A 20,568-nucleotide genomic window follows, 5' to 3' on the forward strand; every position below is an offset into this window, starting at 1 on the left:
GCGCACGGTCCGTTCTGCCTTTGGTCTCCTCTTGCTCGGCCGGGGCACCCGGCTGCCGCCTTCCCCCGTGTTCAAGGCACCCGAGCCCCCCGAGCGGCTGCCGGACCTGGGGGCTCCGGGCCGGCCGAGCGCTCCCCGGTGAAGCCAGTTCAGCGTTGGTTGCCCGAATCTGCCCTGAACACCCCCGGGGATGCTCGTACCCAGCCGCTGCCCTCGCACCCGGGGGGGCCCCGCCGGGAGGGCGACAGGGACACCCCGGCTGTGACACCGCGTCCGCGTCCCCCGGCAGATCCCACGGGAACGGCTCCCGCAGCGGCAGCTCCGGGCTGTTCTGAGCCAAGTCGTGCGAGACGGTAAACCGGGGCAGTTTCTGGGCAGCGCGGGGGAGCCCGGGGGTGCGGGCCGGGCCCGCGCGGGAGGTGTGGCGGGGCTGTCCCGGCCCGCGGGGCAGGACGGGTGGCATTGTCCCTGTCGCACCGCGGCGGCAGCAGCTCGGCGGCTGCTGGGACTGTGGGCGGAATCGGAGCAGGTACCGGGACCCCGGGGGGGCCGTGGCGTGAACACCGGGGGGGTCCCGTCCCGTTCTCCTGCTCGCTTCGGGTCGCTCATGGGTGCGGACTGGGACCTGAGCGGGTGCACTGGGGGGGTCACTGCTTCGTCTGTCCCTGCGTCTGTCCCTGCAGCCCCTGGGGAGAGGGGGAGCCCAGGGCAGCCCCCCAGCAACGCTGCGCTTGGCATGGAGGAACATTTGGGGCATGGGGATGGAGGAGCCGCCTTTTCACCTGGAATCGCATCAAAACAGATGGAAAAACAGGGCGAGCGGAGGGAAACTCACGGCCCGGGCACGTCCTGGGAGCCGGGGAACAAACCTCGGCGAGGCTTTAATGAGCCGCGATCCACCCGGCCGGGCGCGGGGGCGTTTCCGGCGTGACGAGGGCACGGGAGGCACGAGCACCCACCCACGGTGTGTCACCGTCCTGGGGCCGGTGTCACCATCCGGGGGCCAGTGTCACCATCCTGGGGCCAGTGTCACCCACGGCTGTCGTGACGGGGCTGAGCCTGTGGCGCTACCGGAGCCGCGGCAGCCGGGGTTGGAGGCGGGGGGGTCCCCAGGGTGGCGGGGACACTGGTTGGGGTCCCACGGGGATGTCGCAACCAGGTAAACAAGAGCGGCTGCTTGTGGCGGCGCTGCCAGCCCTGGGCAGGGGATGGGGGGGTTGGGCTGGTCCTGTCCCCCCGTTGTTTTTGTCTGGGGGGGAGCAGGGGGGCAGGAAGTCAATGAGAAGCCCCGGCTGCGGGCGCCGGGTCCGCTGGGGGCTCCAGGGAGCCCCACGGTCTCAGACCAGTTCCCATTCTGAGCAACAATTCAACATTTATCCGGGGATTTCAGAAACAAAACTGGCACAGGAGCGCGGCAGAAACGGGTCAGCTCGGCCAACAACACAGATCTCCCCGTGTTTCACTAACTCCGGCCAAACCCTCGCGGCACCGTGCCCGTTCCTGCTTAAAACTGCTTTATTTGTGCTCAGCCATGCAAACCTCCGCCAGCCTCAAACTGGTTTTTGGGTGCGAAAGCCGCGCTTTGTGTCCTTTTAGCCCACAGCAGCTCCACATCGCTGCTCGTCACCCGGTGACCTCGGGGACCAGCGGGACAGAACGTTCCCGGCCCGGCCGGCCCAGCCGGTTCATTCCAGCGCGGAGCTGGAGGAGCGTCCTGCGGGTCAGTGGAGCGCTGGGCGCGCTGCGGGGCCGCGCTCGGAGGTGGCGGGCGCCTGTGGCCACCGCTGGCCCGGGCAGCCCCGGGCTGGGTGTGTGGGGTTGGCACCCCCTGCCAGGTGTTCCCGCCTGCCCAAGGTGCGGTTTATTTTCCAACTCTCGAAGCGACAAGTGGGGTTTGCTGAGCGGTTTCTCAGAGCCGAGGTTTCCTGGTTACCCCCCGCTCCTGAGCCTCCGCCCAGCGCTGTTGTCCAGCTGCGTCCGCACAGCGCTCGCTCCTCAGAGGGTCCCGCGAATGCCAAGCGCAGGTGCTTAATGAGCTGCGCTTAGGTCTGGCGCTGGGAACACGGGCGCTTCGGGACCCATGAGCGGCCCGGGGGGCGGTGGCGATCGTTACTGGGTACAATGGGGCTGAGAGGTGCCGAGTGCAGCGGGGACACGATGGAGACCAGGGCATAGGCTGGAGCCCTGGGCACAGGAAGGACCTGAACGGGGCAGAGCCGGGGTCTGTCTGCCTCCCGAGCGCTGGGGGCAGCCGGCCCCAAGGAGCGGACGGCTCTGGCCCAGCCGGGAGCGCCCGTGGGTGTCCCGGGGCTGCGCTGCGTGTCAGGCAAACTGGCACCGCATCTGCTCTGTGCCGGGAGACGCAACAGGGAGAAAGGGAGACGTTTCAGCGGAGAAATGGAAGAAAGAAGTGATCAAAGGAGTGAGATAAAAAATAGTGGCAGGGACAGACTTCTGTGTGGGATTGTTTAATAATTAGGTAATTAATGCTTTATACCTCACTGACTTCTTTCATGTAAGGATCACAAAGCGCTTCACAAACATTAATTAATCTTCGCTAACACCCCTGCAGGGAAGGTCACGGAGCCACTGGGAGCGCTGGAAACGCTGTCACTGATGAAGTGGCTCTCTCGAGCACGACGGGTGCGGGGCGCGATGGCGGGGCGAGGGGCGCTTCTGTTCCTCGCTGGTGGCCACAAACGATTTCCCATAACTTCCTCGGAGAGGAAAAATGTCCTTAGGTTGTCCCGGGCAGCTGGGACTGGGGGAGATGGCGCTGGACTCAGTGACCCTCGTGGGTCCCTCCCAGCTCAGGACGCTCCGTGATTCTGTGCTGGAGCGTCCCGGTGGGGTCGTTGTTCAGCGTCGCAGGTGTCTTTGTTGTCCTTGTTCCCAGGCGCTGCCAGAGGTGCTGGGATGGCTGAGCAAGACCCGGCCTCAAGCCGCCCGCGCGGGAAGAGGCACCGGCCAGGTCAGTGTGGAATTGGTGTCTTTAGGGGTTTTTCTTCGTTTTAGACGGTTTACGAGAAGTGGATTTGTGGTGAGATGGTCTGGAAGGATGGGCCATCAGCCGGTGCTGGGGAACATGGCTGGGATGTCCCATGCGTGGGACAGCTAAAATGAAATCAGGAGAGGAATGGCCAGTCTTCCGAGCAGCGAAGGCTGTGCTCGGAGGAGTCATCCTCCGCCTGGCCTGGTTGTGCGGTTAAACCACGACCCCAGCTCAAACGGGCAGCCCGAGGCCCAGAGAAGGAGGATGCACAGCAGCCCTGCATCTCTGGAAGCTTCTGGCCTCCTGCCCACTCTGACCCAGATGACCCCAAAGGTCCCTCTGTCCCACTTGAGGCTCCAGCTGCCCTCAGGGTGTAGGTGCACCATGGAAGGTCCCTCTTGCCAGCAGCGGGTCACCAAGAGCCCCGTGGCACCACCACAGAGGCTGCTGGCCAGGGCTCGGCTGTGACGGCAGCTGCTGGACACTCGCTTGCTTTAACAGCTTTCACCTGGGAGGTGAGGGCCAACGACCGCAACTACCACACGCAGTTCAGGAAGAAATCTGCCTTCTGTCTGACCAAGAAGAAGTACGCGGTGAGTGCTGCCCCCGCCGCCTGGGCTGCCAGTGCTCGGGGTGGGACAGAGGTGCTGCAAAGGGATCTGCAGTGGATGAAGAGCCACGTACCTCATCCCCAGTGACGAGGAAGGGCTGATCCCTGCCTGGCGCCCCAGGTGCCCTCTGAGGCTGTCAGACATGGAGCAGAACCACAGTGTTACAGAGCAGTTTGGGTTAAAGGGACCTCCCCAGTGCCCCCGCCATGACAGGGACATCTTCACCAGCTCAGGTTGCTCAGAGCCCGTCCAGCCTGGCCTGGGATGTCTCAGGGATGGTTCATCCACCACCCCTCCGGGAACCCGGGTCAGTGCTTTACCAACCGCGGTACGAATGGGCCTTTTCAGTCTGATGGGCAAATCAAAATGAAGATTTTTGGAAAATGTCTTGATTGAACAAAACCAGATATTTTTTTTCCAGCTGAACAATGACCTCCTTTTGGGGTGAGGTGTGCTTTAGATGAACCAAACCAAATTCTTTTGTTTCAATTTTAAGTCATATGGCCCTTTGCTCTAATAAAACTTCCTTTTCCTTATGCCTTTTGTGAACGTCTGAAGTCACCTCTTAGGACAAGTTGAGAAGTCCTAAAGATATCAGGAAGTTCTTGGCACTCTTGACACGCGTCCCGGGTTTCCCGCGGCCGAGCTCCCGCGAGCGCCGCCCGTCTCTCCCGCAGGGCAACGCCATCAGCACGGCCAAGTACAACGTCCTCACCTTCCTGCCGCTGAACCTCTACGAGCAGTTCCACCGCGCGGCCAACGTCTACTTCGTCCTTGTCATCCTCCTGCAGGTGAGCGCGGCTGTGCCAGGGGCCGCCTACCACAGGGCGCTGTCTGGTGTTTCCAGCAGGGGACTGTGTCTGAAATAGTGTCAAGGATTGTGCTTTTCAGCGGTGTTCATCGCCTTCCATGAACCTTGAGGGGTTTAACCTACGTTTGGTTAGTTTAAACTGACTGGGTTTGGGTGTAAGCTAAGCTCATGTAGACCGTGCCTACCTTCCAAATTCAGTGGCCCCCATGCATTTCACGCATCCAGTTTAAGAAGAGGTGGAAAATGAACAAAACAGTTCTGTGCAGACAGAGGCGATGCCTTGACATCTGCGATGGGCCCTTGCTGGGAGGCGCTAGGAGCGAGGAGTCGCGGGTCGCAGTGCCCCGAGGCAGGACGAGCGGCGCCAGTGGTGTGAAATTCTGCCCTAGGCCTTCCCGGAGATCTCCACGCTGCCCTGGTACACCCTGCTGTTCCCCCTGAGCTGCCTCCTCGCCATCCGCGGTCTGCGAGACCTGATCGACGACATCGTGAGTGCGGCTGGAGAGAAAGGCCCTGGGTGTTGGGTGCAGGTCCTGGAGGAGATGGCCGGAGAGGGGCCCTTTGCTGCGGGTGAACTGAGAGGCTCGGGACCTGCTGTCACTTGTCATTCTTGAGCCACTGTCAACTCCACCATGTCCAAAACTCTTCGTATTTTCCCTTGGGAAGGACATAACCAGCCGGTTGCTCTCCCTGGGGTCTGGAGCCCCATTTCCCTCATCTTTAATACCTTAACTAATGGTCACATTCCCAGGTTTGTCCCCAGAGACACCTCAGGGGAATTTTGCCTCTGTTTACTAGAATACCCCTTCCAATTGCCTCAGAAAGCGGACCTTGCTCTGGGGCTGAGGAGGCGGATGATGGCGCTACGAGGGTTGTTTCCAGGGACAGGGGAGTCTGGCGCGGCACATCCCTCTCCTTTGGCCTCTCCTTTCCCTCCTCCGTGCAGGGCCGTCACCAGAGCGACAGGAGCATCAACAGCAGACCGTGTGAAATCCTGTCTGGGAAGAGGTGAGAGGCTTGGGGAAGCCGTACCTGTTCTTTTCCAAGCCTGTGTGGAGCGGTGGATCATCCGAAGTGCTGAGCACCCTTGAGCAGAGCAGCTGAGAAGGGGTTTGGTGGGACTACCCCTGATCCTGCACATGTCCACCACCTCCCGAACCACCGCAGGCCCAGCTGTTCCCCTGCAGGGACCACCCTATTCCAGTCACACACAGCAGGTCTAAACCAGCCCTCGTTTGCTGTCCTGTTCTGGCAGGAGGGCTTCCTTGGCCACAGAATTCCTCCAGATGCTAATGTCTGACCCGCAGAGTCAGATCGCTGCCGAACACCAGGCCACGGGAGGACCAGCGTCACTCACCTGTGGCTGGGGGGTGAAGGTGCCTGTCACCCATAGGCACGGGGGACAGGGATGTGACAAACAGGTCCTTGTGCCACCTCGGTGCCCAGCCACCCTTTGGTCGTGCAGCTGGGAGGCCACCATGGCGGCAGAGGAACCAGCGCCCCGGAGAAGCCGCTCATGCGAGAGGCTGGGAGGGACACCGCCTGGTCCGGAGGGCAGGGACAGCCGCGGGTCCTGTTCCCACTGCTCCCGAGGGTAAAATTCCCCCCCGATTCTCTTGCAGCTTCCGCTGGCAGAAGTGGCGCGACATCTGCGTGGGCGACATCGTCCGTCTGCGTAAGGAGAGCTTGGTCCCGGTGAGCGGCGCGCGGGCTGGGGGGGGCAGGGGGGCTCAGCCGGGCACTCCCCCACGTCCTGCTCTTCCAGGCCGACATGCTCCTGCTGCGCAGCTCGGAGCCCAGCAGCCTGTGCTACCTGGAGACCGCTGACATTGACGGGTGAGAACGGGGGGGAGGCCCCTCCTGCCATGGGGGAGAGCGGCAGAGACACCCCAGCCAACAGCGGGAGCCTCCGCTCCTAGGGACCCCTGGGACCGGCGGGGCTGCAAGGGGATCCCCTGAAAGCTGAACCTACAGACACCCCAGGAGTGGGATTTGAGCCCCAAATTTTGAAAATGAGAGCACAAAAACATTTTCCACAGAGCAGCTTGGGCATCTCCATCTCCTGGCTCCACCCAGCCCATCCATCGCCCGTCCGCAGGGTGATTTAATGGCAGGGTCCCCAGGCCAGGGCTCCCTCCCTGCCTGGGTGCTCGATGCGTGCCGTGATAGCTCCCTATCTCACCTTTCATCGCCATCACTCATGTAATCACCCAGTAATTAATGGCCGTCCCGGTCCCACGGGGCTGACAGCAGCATTAACAGCTCTGCCACCCTGCACGTTGTTTTATTTTTCCCTCGCTGGCTCTTGCTCAACAGGGAAACAAACCTGAAGTTCAGACAAGCCCTCCTGGTCACGCACCGGGAGCTGGCGAGCGAGGAGAGCATGGCCGCCTTCGACGGTGAGTGAGCGGGGACGCGGCGGCGGCGCCGGGGGACGGGGTCGGCCCCGCAGTCTCTGTCCCCTCGGAACCGCTGCCACCGGTCCTGTTTGAGGTCACACTTGCTCCTGCCTGCAAGGAGCCACAGGCCGCGTGTGGAGGGCCTTCCCCAGCCGAGCGATGGGTCCTTTGGGGCTGTGCAGGGGATGAGGGGGATCCGGACAGACAGACACCCCAGAACTGACACTAGAGCTCCAGATTTTGAAAATGGGTGTCCAAAACCACTTTCTGCAGAGCAGCTCGTGGCTTGTGCTTCCCCCTGCCCTGGATCTCGACTTTCCCACTGGAAACAAGCGCTTGGCTCCCAAACCTCAGCCTGGATCCTGCGTTTTTTCCCCTTTGGTCCCCCATAGGACACAGGCTCCCCTCTCAAAGCCGCTGGGGATGACGGGGTTGTGGTTGTGCCTGGTCCAGTTGTGTCGCCCAGCGTGGTTCCTGGACTGAGCACCCTCCCAGGACTGCAGGGTGACCCTGCAGCTCAGCCTGAGCTTAATTCGAGCCACCCATGTCCCAGCTGGGTCTGGAGAGGCCCTGCCAACGTCTGCATTTCCCCATAGAAGACCAGCGCTTTGCAGGGGGCGGGAGCGGAGAGGAAGGGCCTCGCGTTGGCCCTGAGGCCGTGACCTGACTCCTGCGCTCTGCTCAAGGGAGGGTGACCTGCGAGGAGCCCAACAGCCGCATGCACAGCTTCACGGGCACGCTGGCCTGGAGGGGCGAGACCCACGCGCTGGACAGCGAGCGGCTCCTGCTGCGCGGCTGCAGGCTGCGCAACACCGACCTCTGCTATGGCCTGGTTATCTACGCAGGTGAGTGCCGGCCGGGAGCGGGACGGGCAGGGCAGCGTTCCCGGGGATTTTAAGCTGCCCAGGAGCTTCTGGCATCAGCAGGTCCTGTTCCCAGCTGATACAAAGGGGGAGGACCTGCCACTGTCACCAAGCCCCTGACCAAGGGACGTGGTCCTCTGAAGTATTCAGAGGTGGGGAGACGTTGTTGAGGAGGAACAGGTCAGCCTTCCGGGGACTGGGGACTTGCTTTCTCACTTCTAAAATGTTTCTTGTCCAGGATTTGATTCCAAAATTATGAGGAACTGTGGGAAGATCAAGCGGAAGAAAACCAAGCTGGACCGCATGATGGACCGGCTGGTGATCATGGTGAGTGTGGCGCGCACGCCTCCGCCGTGGCCCGCTGCCCTGCTGGGGGTCTCAGCGTCTCCTCACGGGGGCTGCTTGCTTGGGTGATGCTGATTTTTCTTAAGCTTCAATATTTTGCTCGAAATGTCTTTGGTTTAACACGTTCTGGGCAAATAGCAAACGATGCTCCCAGGGAGCGGCAGTTGCTGGCTCTGGAGCGGTGGTCGTGTTGCTTAAACTCTAGACCCCTGTGGGAGGCAAAGCACTGTGGTCACGACAGTTAATTGCAGTAGGTGGTTCTTATTCTGGTTCCTGGCGACTGAGTGTCATCCCTGCTCAGACTGGCTGCTAGCGTTCCTCTGCTTGCTGGTAACGTCAGCAGGAAGGTGCAGGACACCCCTTCTCCTTGGAGATGGTACAGGAGGCAATCAGGAGGGTGGGAAAGCTGAGTTTTGCTGTGCGTGTGTGGTGTGGGTGTTTCAAGCTGAAATACCTGCTGTGACCCTTCATCTCGGCCCAGGATGAGCTCTGAGAACCACCTTCAGGAACACAGACACATTTCTGTGGGTTCACACCTAAATGAGACAAACGATCTGGAAGGGGCAATGGGAAGGGTGTGGTGGGCTCTGTGTGATGTGAGGTCTCATCCTGGCTTCCCGTCCCAGATCTTCCTGGCGCTGTTGGTCACGTCGCTGTGCCTCGCCATTGCCTCTGGGTTCTGGGCCAAGACGTTCCAGGAGAAGCACGGCTACCTCTCCGTGTTCTACAAGCACACGACCCCTGCCCAGCAGGCCTTCTTCAGCTTCTGGGGCTTCACAATCCTCCTGAGCATCATCATTCCCATGTCCATGTATATAACGTAAGAACAACAGAGCTTGCACGTGATTGGAGATCAGTGCTTCATTCATTGCCCTTGACCACTGTCTGGCACCTTGGTTTGCGGCCACAAAAGGGGCTGCACAAAAGATCCTGAGCAAACCATTCCCCTGTGTTCCATGAGCCCTAAGAGGGAGGGAGGGAGGGATGGATGGATGGATGGATGGATGGATGGGTGGATGGAGTGTGTATCTTACAAACATCGATGATGTTCTTTGAGATCTTCCCAGAGGAAAGCCAGACAAGAGATGCAAAGACACGTACTGATGCTGGAAATCGCATGCAGGCTGAGGATGAGACTGGTGAAGGTTGTATTTCCCCACTAAGCAGCAGCCTGGTGGGGAAGAGAAGGACGCAGCCCACAGTTTGTGCTGGAAGAAGCAGTTTCCCAATGCTTAGGTCCTTCAGTGAAACTCCAGATCTATTAATTTAGTCATCAAGGGCCAGATTCCCAGAGGGGAGCGCAGCTGCCTGGGCCCTGTGGGCGCTCGGGCTGGTGTGATGAGCTGACCTCAAACCATGAAAATGCTCTTGCTTACCCCAAGCTCAGAACTAGGTGGGGAGGTCCCCCCAGCCCGTTCTTCCTGTGCCAGACCCCTGGGATGTGAGCGATGCCATCTCCTTCCCCAGGGTAAGTTTCCTCCTATCGGGCTCTCTAGGTTTGAATTCATCTATCTGGTGAACAGCTTTTTTATCAACTGGGACCTGGAAATGTATCACGCGGCCAAGGACATCCCAGCCAAAGCCAGAAGCACCAGCCTCAATGATCAGCTCGGCCAGATTGAGTATATCTTCTCAGACAAGACGGGCACCTTGACACAAAACGTGATGAGCTTCAAGAAATGCTGCATCAATGGGACAATCTATGGTAACTCTTGGTGGACACGAGTTTGTAGAGACTCATGAGCAAGGCAGAACTTGACTTTAGACCACTTTGCTTCTCTCTGTTTCCCCTGGTTTTCTGGGAAGCTTGGGGCACGTGGGTTGATCTTGGTAGTCCGGTGTGTAGGCAGGAGCTGCAGGAGCTCAGCTTGTTCTCATCTCCCATGTCACTGGTGCTTTGCAGGGGCCATTACGCCTGCGGTCACATTTGTCTTGTTCTGCCGTGCGTGCTCTGCCCCCCCAGCTCTCAGGAGATGTATTGCGCCCCAAACTCAGCTGAGATCAGCCGGGTCTTCCCCCACACAGAGGGGAGCGGGGGTTAGGAGCTCAGCACAGCTACAGGGCAAACACACGGTTCTGAGTGAGGTGGGTCCCGTCTGGAACAATGAGCTGGTGCTGGTCCAGGCGGGCAGGACAAGGCCAAGGTGATGGGCCAGTCAAGCCCATGGATTTTTATTTTCTGTGAAAAAGTAGTGCTGAAAGCCAGAACAGTCCAAGAGCCAAATAAGCCAAATCTGGACATCCTAACAGAGCCTGGCTCGTGAGCGACGCAGAGCAGATGCTGGAAACCTGTCCCTTTTTGCCAGGCTTTTGGCCAGAAAAAGCAGCAGTTCCTTCCACAGGAACTGCCCTGAGCCCCTGCAGCGGTGCCCCGGCCAGCCCTCCATTAATGGAACCGTTTTTATTTCGGCAGGCGCAGGCGCGGGCCGCGGGAGCAAGCACCCGTCGGTACGTAACCCCCCGTGCAGCGTGGGGCTGGACGCGGTTCCCCACCGGGGCCAGAGCCGCCGCGGGTGCTGGCGACCAGGCAGGAGGACCAGCACCATCCCCGGCTGCAGAGCCCCGTGCTCGGGCTCTTCGTGGGTGCCTGCAGCCTGCCCGTGCCTCCTGCAGGGGTCGGGGCTGACCCGGAGCCACCACGGGGAGCAGAAGTCGGACTTTTGTGACGCAAGGCTGCTGGAAGCCGCGCGGCGGGACAGCGACCCCGCGCTGAGGGAGTTCCTGCGGCTGCTGGCCCTCTGCCACACCGTCATGGTGGAGGAGAGGGGCGGTGGGTTGGCACCGTGGCTGACGTGCTCAGAGAAGGGGTCAAGTTCACGTTCACGGCGTTGAGGCCGTGATGGCTTCTTCGGTTGCCCAGCAAAGCTCTGCCACGGGAGTGCAGGTGGCGTAAGAGCCTGGGGAGCTTTTGGGCCACTGTCTTAGCATCACAGCCATGTATGTTTGGAACAGAAGCACAGAGGGGATAATTCAGCCCTATCTGGGCACTTGTCCTGCCTGGGGCAATGAGCAGAAGAGATGAGACAAGTAGGACTGAGTTCCCCTGGCCTGGTGGCTTCGACTTTAGTGTCTCCATGGATAATGTTGATGCTGGGCGAGGATGAGGATGTTCAGGAGGTGCTTGGCTGGGATTCTCCTTGTCTAACCCCTACTCCTCCCCTGCAGACCAGCTGGTTTATCAAGCAGCTTCACCAGATGAAGAAGCTCTGGTGTTGGCAGCCAGGAGCCTGGGGTACATCTTTCTGTCCCGAACACAAGACACCATCACCATCAGCGAGCTGGGGATGAAGAGGACGTACAAAGTGCTGGCCATGCTGGACTTCAACAGCGATCGCAAGAGGATGTCTGTCCTGGGTGAGCAGGACAGGGTGTCTCAGGGGTCCCCCCAGGAGCACAGAGGGTCCCTTCCACACTCAGGCCTACAAGCAGTGGCACGGGGATGGCTCTGATTGACCGCAGCGTCACAGGAGTCATCCTGCTCATCCCTGCGGCTCTGCTCACCCTGGTCCCTTGGTGAAGGCAGCTGAGCAGGGTCTGAGCAGCCAAGAGAGAACGAGTAGATGTGGGCTCAGAGGGAGCTGTGAGGAGCTGACGGTCCCCGGGGCCTGCCCCTGCCCCCTGGTGGTGCAGATCTGGGGACATTCCTGTGCTTCCTATGACCGCGAGCAGAAAAGCACTCGCACCTCCCCCGGCATGACCACTGCATGGGGACAGTGGTGAGTGGGAGCCACCTCTTTGAGTGTCCGAGCTGTCCTTCCCCACCCCCAGTGCGAGACCCCCAGGGCACGATCCGGCTCTACACCAAGGGCGCTGACACGGTCATCCTGGAGAGACTGCAGAGGCGAGGGCCCAGGGAGACCTTCACCGAAATGGCACTGGATGTGAGTCCCACGCCAGCCCGGGGCAGAAAGGGCTGGTCCCCTGCTGCTGGCTTTGGGCTGGGTGTCCTGGAGTCCCCTGCTGCTCCCTCCCTCTCTGGCTTCAGGAGTTTGGTCCTTATTTCTTTCTTCTGCTCTAGGAGCCTCACCTGCATATGGGACAGGGGCTAAGAGGGCATCAGATCCACCTTCGGTGTTCTGCATGGAGCAGTTGCATTGCAGGGGTGCTCATGGGGATGCTGTAGGATTGGGGAGGGAGTCTGAGCCCAGAAGGAGACCTCCAGATCCCGCAGGGTCTCTGGCTCTGCCCATGGGAGCACCGTGGCTGGCACGATGCCCTGGTCCACCATAGAGTCATCCTGGTCCAGGGAAGGGAGACCTGATGTGTCGTCTCCACAGCGCTTTGCAGAGGAGACGCTGAGGACTTTGTGCCTGGCCAGCAAGGAGGTGAGCGAGGCCGAATACGGCGCGTGGAGCAGGAGGCACCATGAGGCCAGCGTCCTCCTGCAGGACCGCGCACGGGAGCTGGACAGGCTGTACGACGAGATGGAGCAGAACCTGCAGGTGGGACGAGGCCAGGGTTTAGGAGGAACATTGGGCAGGACTGTGGGCTTTGGCTCTCTGGGGTGAAGGGGTGAAGTGTCCAACCCAACACACACCCGTGGGTGGAAGGACAGGTGGATTTTTTCCCCCGGAGGTGACATTGTGACGTGCCAGCAAACACCGGGTTAGATGATCTGTCAGGACGTGTCAACCCATGGGCAAGGACGCTTGGTTGGACCCACCACCGTGTCTTAGAATCATAGAATAGTTCTGGTCGGAAAAAACCTTCAAGATCAAGTCCAACTATTAACCCAGCAGTGCCAAATCCACCACTGAACCCCGTCCCTAAGCACCTTGTCCTGCCCCACATCTCGGCATCCACTCGCTCTCTTTCCAGCTGCTTGGGGCCACAGCCATTGAGGACAAGTTGCAGGACGGAGTCCCTGAGACCATCCAGCTGCTGAAACTGGGCAACATCAAAGTGTGGGTGCTGACAGGAGACAAACAAGGTCAGTGGAGGCAACTCCAGATCCCACCAACGCATTCCAGCTTCTCCCTTAACCAGCACCAGAGGAGAGATGTGAGACCCTGGGAGTGGGCAGCAACCAGCTTCTGCTGTTCCCTTTAAGATCAAATAACAGCGTGTCCCACAGACCGTGCCACCCCGGGAAAACTGAGCAGGGGAAGCACGGAGCTGGAGCGGAGCCCCAGCCGCTGCTGGCCCTGAGGGCTGGGGCTGCCCCGGGTGGGGAGGGGGTGGGCAGCGCCGTGTGGCCACAGGCTGTTGGCAGCTGAATGTTTGCAGAGACCGCCATGAACATCGGCTACGCCTGCAAGCTGCTCACGGACGACATGGAGGTCCTGGAGGAGAAGAAGGTCAGGTGAGGAATCATCGCCTCCTGTTGCCCCTGCTGAAGACCCCTGAGGGCACAGGAACCGGTCCAGGGTGGGCAGAGCTCAACTCTGCAGGAGGTGCTGCTTCTCTGTCCCAGCATGGATGTCCGTGGCTCTCATCTGCTGATGCTTTTCCAGGCCTCCCCACCTGTTTCTGCCCCTACAGGATCACCTTCATTCAGCTTTGACCAGAAAGTGCTTAAGATGTTTCTGCAGTTTCTAAGCCTCAGGAACAGGGGCTAATTTCTAATATCAGTGAGCCCTGGGGGCCAGCTCTCTGTCCGCCCTGTTCCCACCCCTAGGTACCAGCCTCATCTCACTGGAGCTGGCTTGGAGGCAGCAAAGGGCAAATGTAGGTCTCACTTGAGGCCAGGCAGTGTGCCCCGTGTCCCCAGCTCAGCTCCAACCACCCCCTCCTCACACAGTGAGATCCTCGGGGCTCTCCGGGCGAGCAGCAGCGGCCTCGCCGGCAGCGCAGGACCCCTGTGCCACGGCCGCCTCTCCCAGCAGCGCCCGGAGGCTTCACAATGCAAGAAGAGGGCGCTCGTCATCAGCGGGGACTTCCTGGTGAGGTGGCGCTTGGGTGCTCTTCTCTGCTTCTGCCTGCTCTGTTTCTGCCCTGGTGCTGTTGGAGTCCTGGGTGGCACCAGCACATTTCCCTCCTCTCCTGCCCAAGGGGTGGGAAATGTCCATGTTGGGCTGCGGAATGAACTGTGGAGGGGGGGACAACCTCGCACCCATCACTTGGTGTTGGGGGGCTTTGACCACACCTGCCTGACCAGTCTTCTGGGATGATGCAGCCTGGTAGGTCATCGCATGCTCTTCTGGTCATACTGGGACAAACTGGTCTCATGGTCACAGTGCTGCGCGATGAACTCGGGGAAAACTGGGTCACTTTTTTGCGGCACCTCAAAGATTTAAGAGCATGATTGGGGAGCTTCACGCTGTGAAGGCTGTGGGTGAGGTCCCAGCTGTGTGTGCTCTCCCCTAAGGACAAAATCCTGCACACGGGAGAGGCGCTGAAGGAGGAGGGGCGGCTGCGGCGCTGGCTGCCGTGCCGCGGAGCCGCGGGCTCGCCGGAGGAGGCCGGTCTGGCGGAGAAGGCGTTTGTGGAGCTGGCCGCCAGCTGCCAGGCGGTGCTCTGCTGCAGGGTGACCCCCAGGCAGAAAGCCCTCATCGTGCAGCTGGTGAAGAAGCACAAGAAAGCCACCACGCTGGCCATTGGGGATGGGGCCAATGATGTCAACATGATCAAAAGTGAGGTTTGGGGCACAGGGACATGGGGTTTTAGTTGAGGGGGGGGTGGTGCCCCATCTGCCATCTCCACCACCTCACCCTCTCCTGTGAGGTGAGGAGCTGGGAGGAGAACTCCAGGTCCAGTTTCCCACGTTGCTGTGCTGGGAGGGGACTGAGAGGCACAGGACCAGGTTCAGGATGGGAGCAGGGTGGACAACCTGCTTCGGCAGCAGAGAATGAATCTTGACGAAGCTTCAAGCCCCAGTCTGGGCTGACTGAGACCTCTCTGGTCCTCTCCAGCAGCCCGGACCCAGGGCTGTGCTCTCCACACCCCCAACCCTCCACCTGCCCTGGGCAGCCTGTTCAATGCCCCACAGCCCTTTGGGGAGAAATTGTTCCCAGATCCAACCTCAACCTCCCCTGGCGCAACCTGGGGCCGTTTCCTCTGCTCCTGGCGCTTGTTCCTGGGGAGCAGAGCCCGACCCCCCCTGGCTCCAAGCTCCTTTCAGGCAGTTCAGAGATCAGAAGGTCTCCCCTCAGCTCCTGTTCTCCAGCTGAACCCCCAGGTCCCTCAGCCGCTCCCATCACACTTGTGCTCCAGCCCCTCACCAGCTCCATTCCCTTCTCTCCACTCGCTCCAGCACCTCAAGCTCTTTCTTGGCATGAGGGGCTCAGAACTGGCCCCAGGGTTCGAGGTTTGGGCTCCCCAGGTCCCAGCACAGGGACGGTCGCTGCCCTGGTCCTGCTGGCCACCCCAGTGCTGGTACCAGCCAGGATGCTGGTGGCCCTGTGGCCAAGCACCTGGCTCTGAAAACCTCCCCACCTGTGTTTCACCGCTCCTGTCCCTGCAGCTGCCGACATCGGGGTGGGCATCAGCGGGCTGGAGGGGCTGCAGGCCGTGCAGTGCAGCGACTACGCCCTGGCCCAGTTCTCCTACCTCCAGCGCCTCCTGCTCGTCCACGGCCGCTGGGCCTATCTCCGCATCTGCAAGTTCCTCCGCTGCTTCTTCTACAAGACCTTTGCTGGCCTCATGACCCAGGTCTGGTTTGCTTTCCACAGCGGATTCACGGCTCAGGTGAGAGATGCTGCTGTTGGCAGAGATCACGTCCATCCCATGGAGGTTTGCACGCTGGTGGTGTCAGCCCACGTGGGTCTCGTGCCTGACGGGCACGTGTCCACATCGCTGCCCTGCTCTTCCTTCTTCCTTGCCCTGGTATGGGGTTGCTGTATTTTTGGGGCTGCCTGTCTGAGATGCAACTGGTTATGTGCTTTTTCACCTGCCTGGATCGGGAAAAGCACCCCGGGGAGATCGGGGTTGTCCCTGTGAGCTGCAGCTCAGCCGTGGACAGATGCAGGGAAAGATCCCCCTGCACTAAGCAGGTGTCCCCCAGAACAGGAGCTTTCATCCCGAGGGCCATCAGTGCGATGTGGCCCAGCCCCTGCCTCTTCAGCAGCACAGTCCCACACCCTGCAGCTCATAGGATCATTTGGGTTGGAAGAGACCCTCAAGATCATCGAGTCCAACCATAACCTAAAACTGGCACCAACCCATGTCCTTAAGAACCCTATCTATATGTCTTTTAAACCCCTCCAGGGATGGTGACTCCACCACTGCCCTGGGCAGCCTGTTCCAATGCCTGACAACTCTTTCTGGGAATAAATTGTTCCTAATATCAGATCTGAACCTTCCCTGGCGCAACTTGAGGCCATTTCCTCTTGTCCTGTCACTTGCTGCTCACGAGAAGAGACACCAGGGTTGCTGCAGACGGCGCAGGGCTGGCTCAGAGCCTGGGGCAGGACCATGGCACTTCCCCAGTCTGGATGCTGGGCTCGCCCCTGGTGCCTGAGCATTCTTTCTGAGTCATTCCAAAGCCCCCTGAGCTCACAGCTGCTTTCCTCTCCCCTCTAGCCTCTGTACGAGGGCTGGTTCCTTGCGCTCTACAACATCTTCTACACCGCCTATCCCATCCTGTCCCTGGGCCTCCTGGAGCAGGTAGGAGTGCACCAGGCTGCATCCAGCCCTTGTACTGGAGGCTGCGTCCTTGGCGGGGTGAATCAGTCCGGTGTTGGCTGCGCCCCATCCTCGTGGCTCTTTGTGTTGGGATGTGGTACCAAGCAGCTCGATGGGCATTTGCAGGTCACCACCAGTCCTGGGTGCCTCTGTTTCCCGTCACCCCAGAGCGAGTGGTGGAGGGACCCAGCACAGCTTTCCCAAAGGGAGTGTTGGGTGGGGTGACCCAGTCCTGCACCCAGTGTGGGTGGGGAGGGTGATGCTTGGTGCCCTCCTGGCAGGACGTGAGTGCCAAGAAGAGCCTGGAGTTCCCCGAGCTCTACGTGATCGGGCAGCAAGATGAGCTCTTCAACTACCGCGTTTTCAGCATCACCGTCCTGCACGGGCTCAGCACCTCGCTCGCCAGCTTCTACATCGCACTCTGGGCCTTCGAGGACCGTGTCGGCAGCCGGGCTGTGGGTGACTACGAGTCCTTTGCCATCACGGTGGCCACGTCGGCGCTGCTGTCAGTCCTCATGGAGGTGAGCGCCCCGTGCCCTTCCCCATGCTGGCCCCAGGGCAGATGTTCAGGGCCCAGGCTCAACCCTGGGCTCTCCAGCACAATCCCCAGCAGCCTCATGGCTGGGAGATGATCTCCCCTGGGGCAGGAGGGGAATTAGGGGCTGTACAAAAGAGGGTCCCTGCAGCTGCTGTGTGTTCTGCCCTTGCAGATCATCCTGGACACCAAGTTCTGGACGTTGTTGTCCTTTCTGACGGTCACAACAAGCCTGCTGCTCTTCTGCCTCTTCTCCTTCCTGACCCAAAGCATCGATGCCTTCAGGATAGCCCCTGCCATCTTCCGCTTCCCAGGTGAGATGCCTTGGGGATCTCCATGGTCCTTTCCTTCCCCAGCCGGGGAGTCCAGCCTGGGCTTTGTGCTATGAGCTGTTTCCCACCTTGTAGATCATCTCTTCATCACTACTTCTTGACTTTTCTGTCTTGATTTTTGGCTCCATTTAGGTGCCATCTCCTCAACACCTTCACGGGTGGTGGCCTGTCCCCCAACAGCTCTCTCCATCTCTCCAGTTCTCTCTGTCCTCTCCACCTTCCCTACTTATACATCACCCACTGACTTCTTGCGTTGACAGATGCCAGCTGGAACGCCCTGACCGATCCCTACGTCCTGCTTGTGGTCCTGCTGTCCCTGGTGGTCAACACCATCCCCTCACTCACCGTTCGCTTGTACTGCGCCATCGCAGGCAAAAACACCACCCAGCAGGTGAGGAAGGAATTGCTGCCCCGAGGGTGCTGAGAGCCTGGCCCAGGTTCCCAGAGAGGTGGTGGATGAACCATCCCTGAGACATCCCAGGCCAGGCTGGACGGGCTCTGAGCAACCTGAGCTGGTGAAGATGTCCCTGTCATGGCAGGGGGGCACCGGGGAGCTGGGGAGGTCCCTGCAGCACAAACTGATCTCTGATTCGATGATGTCCTTGTCACCTTGCAGAAGATCCGCCTGAAGGCCCAGCGGGAGCCGGAGCCCTTGGTGGAGCTGCGTGCTCACGTCCTGCGCGGCTCCTTCCACCACCGCTCCAGCTACGCCTTCTCACACCAGGAGGGCTACGCCGGCCTCATCACCCGTGGGGACAGCCTGCGCTCCAGGGGCACCCGCAGCACCATCCAGCACCCAGACACGGCCCCAGCTTTGTCCCCCGGTCCCTCGTCCCCCATGCCCAGCCCCTCGGCGTAGCTGCCCTGGCCACCATCAGCCGCCCATGGTGCTGGGACAGGGGAGGTGCTGTTGAGGCACAGAACTGGCTCCTTTCTCCTTTGACGGGTATTGTTTTAATCCTCTTTGGATGGTGTTGGAGCGTGGGCAGCTCCGTGGCTGCAGAGGGGCTGAGCTGGCCCAGGGGCACTGAGCCCGGGACATGTCCCACCAGCAGCTCCATCTCCATCACACGTGCATGCGTGGGCTCGGCAGGAGCCTGTCGAGCTGTGAAAGCCACCAGGCTCTGCCTGCACGCTCGGCCCCTCGCCCCTGACACCCCCGGACACCCCGCCCCCTCCCCTCTGCCAAGCCCTGGAGCCGGCGCCGCCTCCTGCACCTCCTGCCCCAGGTGCATCCTGCAGGTTTTGCTTCCCCAGCCACCCCAGCCCAGGTCCTTGCAGCCTCTCCTCCTCTCTCCCGGCCACCTCCCCCTCCTCATCTCCGCCATCCCTGCTCGAGGTGCACGCGGCGATGGTGTCCGCAATGTGCCATTCCCGTCCCCACAGCAGCCGCGTCCCAGGACCGATGCTCCCGGCTTTGGGGACAGCTGTGGCCACACTGCAGAGCCCCGAGAAGTGCTTTTCACCGGGAGGGCAGAGCAGTGGGGTGACAGGGACCAGCTCTGTCCTGCAGAGCGGTGGGGTGACAGGGACCAGCTCTGTCCTGCAGAGCAGTGGGGTGACATGGACCAGCTCTGTCCTGCAGAGCAGTGGGGTGACAGGGACCAGCTCTGTCCTGCAGGGCGGTGGGGTGACATGGACCAGCTCTGTCCTGCAGAGCAGTGGGGTGACAGGGACCAGCTCTGTCCTGCAGGGCAGTGGGGTGACAGGGACCAGCTCTGTCCTGCAGAGCGGTGGGGTGACAGGGACCAGCTCTGTCCTGCAGGGCGGTGGGGTGACAGGGACCAGCTCTGTCCTGCAGAGCGGTGGGGTGACAGGGACCAGCTCTGTCCTGCAGGGCAGTGGGGTGACAGGGACCAGCTCTGTCCTGCAGAGCGGTGGGGTGACAGGGACCAGCTCTGTCCTGCAGAGCGGTGGGGTGACATGGACCAGCTCTGTCCTGCAGAGCGGTGGGGTGACATGGACCAGCTCTGTCCTGCAGGGCGGTGGGGTGACATGGACCAGCTCTGTCCTGCAGAGCGGTGGGGTGACATGGACCAGCTCTGTCCTGCAGGGCAGTGGGGTGACAGGGACCAGCTCTGTCCTGCAGAGCGGTGGGGTGACAGGGACCAGCTCTGTCCTGCAGAGCGGTGGGGTGACAGGGACCAGCTCTGTCCTGCAGAGCGGTGGGGTGACATGGACCAGCTCTGTCCTGCAGAGCGGTGGGGTGACATGGACCAGCTCTGTCCTGCAGAGCGGTGGGGTGACATGGACCAGCTCTGTCCTGCAGGGCGGTGGGGTGACAGGGACCAGCTCTGTCCTGCAGAGCGGTGGGGTGACAGGGACCAGCTCTGTCCTGCAGGGCGGTGGGGTGACAGGGACCAGCTCTGTCCTGCAGAGCGGTGGGGTGACAGGGACCAGCTCTGTCCTGCAGGGCGGTGGGGTGACAGGGACCAGCTCTGTCCTGCAGAGCGGTGGGGTGACAGGGACCAGCTCTGTCCTGCAGAGCGGTGGGGTGACAGGGACCAGCTCTGTCCTGCAGGGCGGTGGGGTGACAGGGACCAGCTCTGTCCTGCAGAGCGGTGGGGTGACAGGGACCAGCTCTGTCCTGCAGAGCGGTGGGGTGACAGGGACCAGCTCTGTCCTGGAGGGCGGTGGGGTGACAGGGACCAGCTCTGTCCTGCAGAGCGGTGGGGTGACATGGACCAGCTCTGTCCTGCAGGGCGGTGGGGTGACAGGGACCAGCTCTGTCCTGCAGAGCGGTGGGGTGACAGGGACCAGCTCTGTCCTGCAGAGCGGTGGGGTGACAGGGACCAGCTCTGTCCTGGAGGGCGGTGGGGTGACAGGGACCAGCTCTGTCCTGCAGGGCAGTGGGGTGACAGGGACCAGCTCTGTCCTGCAGGGCGGTGGGGTGACAGGGACCAGCTCTGTCCTGCAGAGCGGTGGGGTGACAGGGACCAGCTCTGTCCTGCAGGGCGGTGGGGTGACAGGGACCAGCTCTGTCCTGCAGGGCGGTGGGGTGACAGGGACCAGCTCTGTCCTGCAGCGCTTTGCGGTAGCAGCTGCTGGAGCCGTTCCGTGTGAACAACTGACTGGTGACCAGGTCACCCTTTTTATTGTTTTCATATTTTAATTAAAA

General features: G+C 61.0%; 1 protein-coding gene across 2 annotated transcripts; it reads left to right on the forward strand.

Annotated features, from left to right (window-relative positions):
• The first annotated feature begins 1,604 nt into the window (after nucleotides 1-1,604).
• On the forward strand, nucleotides 1,605-19,078 carry ATP8B3 (ATPase phospholipid transporting 8B3). 2 transcript variants are annotated; one of them, XM_065858367.2, is made up of 28 exons: nucleotides 1,605-1,720; nucleotides 2,897-2,971; nucleotides 3,494-3,585; nucleotides 4,281-4,394; nucleotides 4,804-4,902; nucleotides 5,361-5,422; nucleotides 6,037-6,109; nucleotides 6,180-6,250; nucleotides 6,731-6,813; nucleotides 7,500-7,658; nucleotides 7,915-8,003; nucleotides 8,648-8,841; nucleotides 9,518-9,726; nucleotides 10,435-10,469; nucleotides 10,635-10,791; nucleotides 11,187-11,375; nucleotides 11,790-11,902; nucleotides 12,299-12,463; nucleotides 12,840-12,951; nucleotides 13,248-13,323; nucleotides 13,762-13,903; nucleotides 14,329-14,593; nucleotides 15,424-15,647; nucleotides 16,482-16,565; nucleotides 16,865-17,104; nucleotides 17,294-17,432; nucleotides 17,711-17,841; nucleotides 18,067-19,078. In XM_065858367.2, the coding sequence occupies exons 2-28, from the start codon at nucleotides 2,917-2,919 to the stop codon at nucleotides 18,307-18,309; spliced, it is 3,615 nt and encodes a 1,204-aa protein (XP_065714439.1). In that variant the 5' UTR covers nucleotides 1,605-1,720; nucleotides 2,897-2,916; the 3' UTR covers nucleotides 18,310-19,078. The 2 variants fall into 2 exon arrangements, with proteins under 2 accessions (XP_065714439.1, XP_071655720.1); XM_071799619.1 differs by lacking the exon at nucleotides 1,605-1,720 and adding an exon at nucleotides 1,776-2,479 and having other exon boundaries at nucleotides 2,573-2,971; nucleotides 18,067-19,077.
• Nucleotides 19,079-20,568: the final 1,490 nt, after the last annotated feature.

Source organism: Patagioenas fasciata, chromosome 27, assembly GCF_037038585.1.
Source record: "Patagioenas fasciata isolate bPatFas1 chromosome 27, bPatFas1.hap1, whole genome shotgun sequence".
NCBI lineage: Eukaryota > Metazoa > Chordata > Aves > Columbiformes > Columbidae > Patagioenas > Patagioenas fasciata.

Bases quoted from the DNA above. Each gene is read 5' to 3' on its own strand.
- ATP8B3 (XM_065858367.2), top strand. From the start codon at position 2,917: ATGGCTGAGCAAGACCCGGCCTCAAGCCGCCCGCGCGGGAAGAGGCAC. The intron at 9,727-10,434 runs GTAACTCTTGGT...TTATTTCGGCAG, and splicing joins CATCAATGGGACAATCTATG to GCGCAGGCGCGGGCCGCGGG. The intron at 10,470-10,634 runs GTACGTAACCCC...TGCCTCCTGCAG, and splicing joins GCGGGAGCAAGCACCCGTCG to GGGTCGGGGCTGACCCGGAG.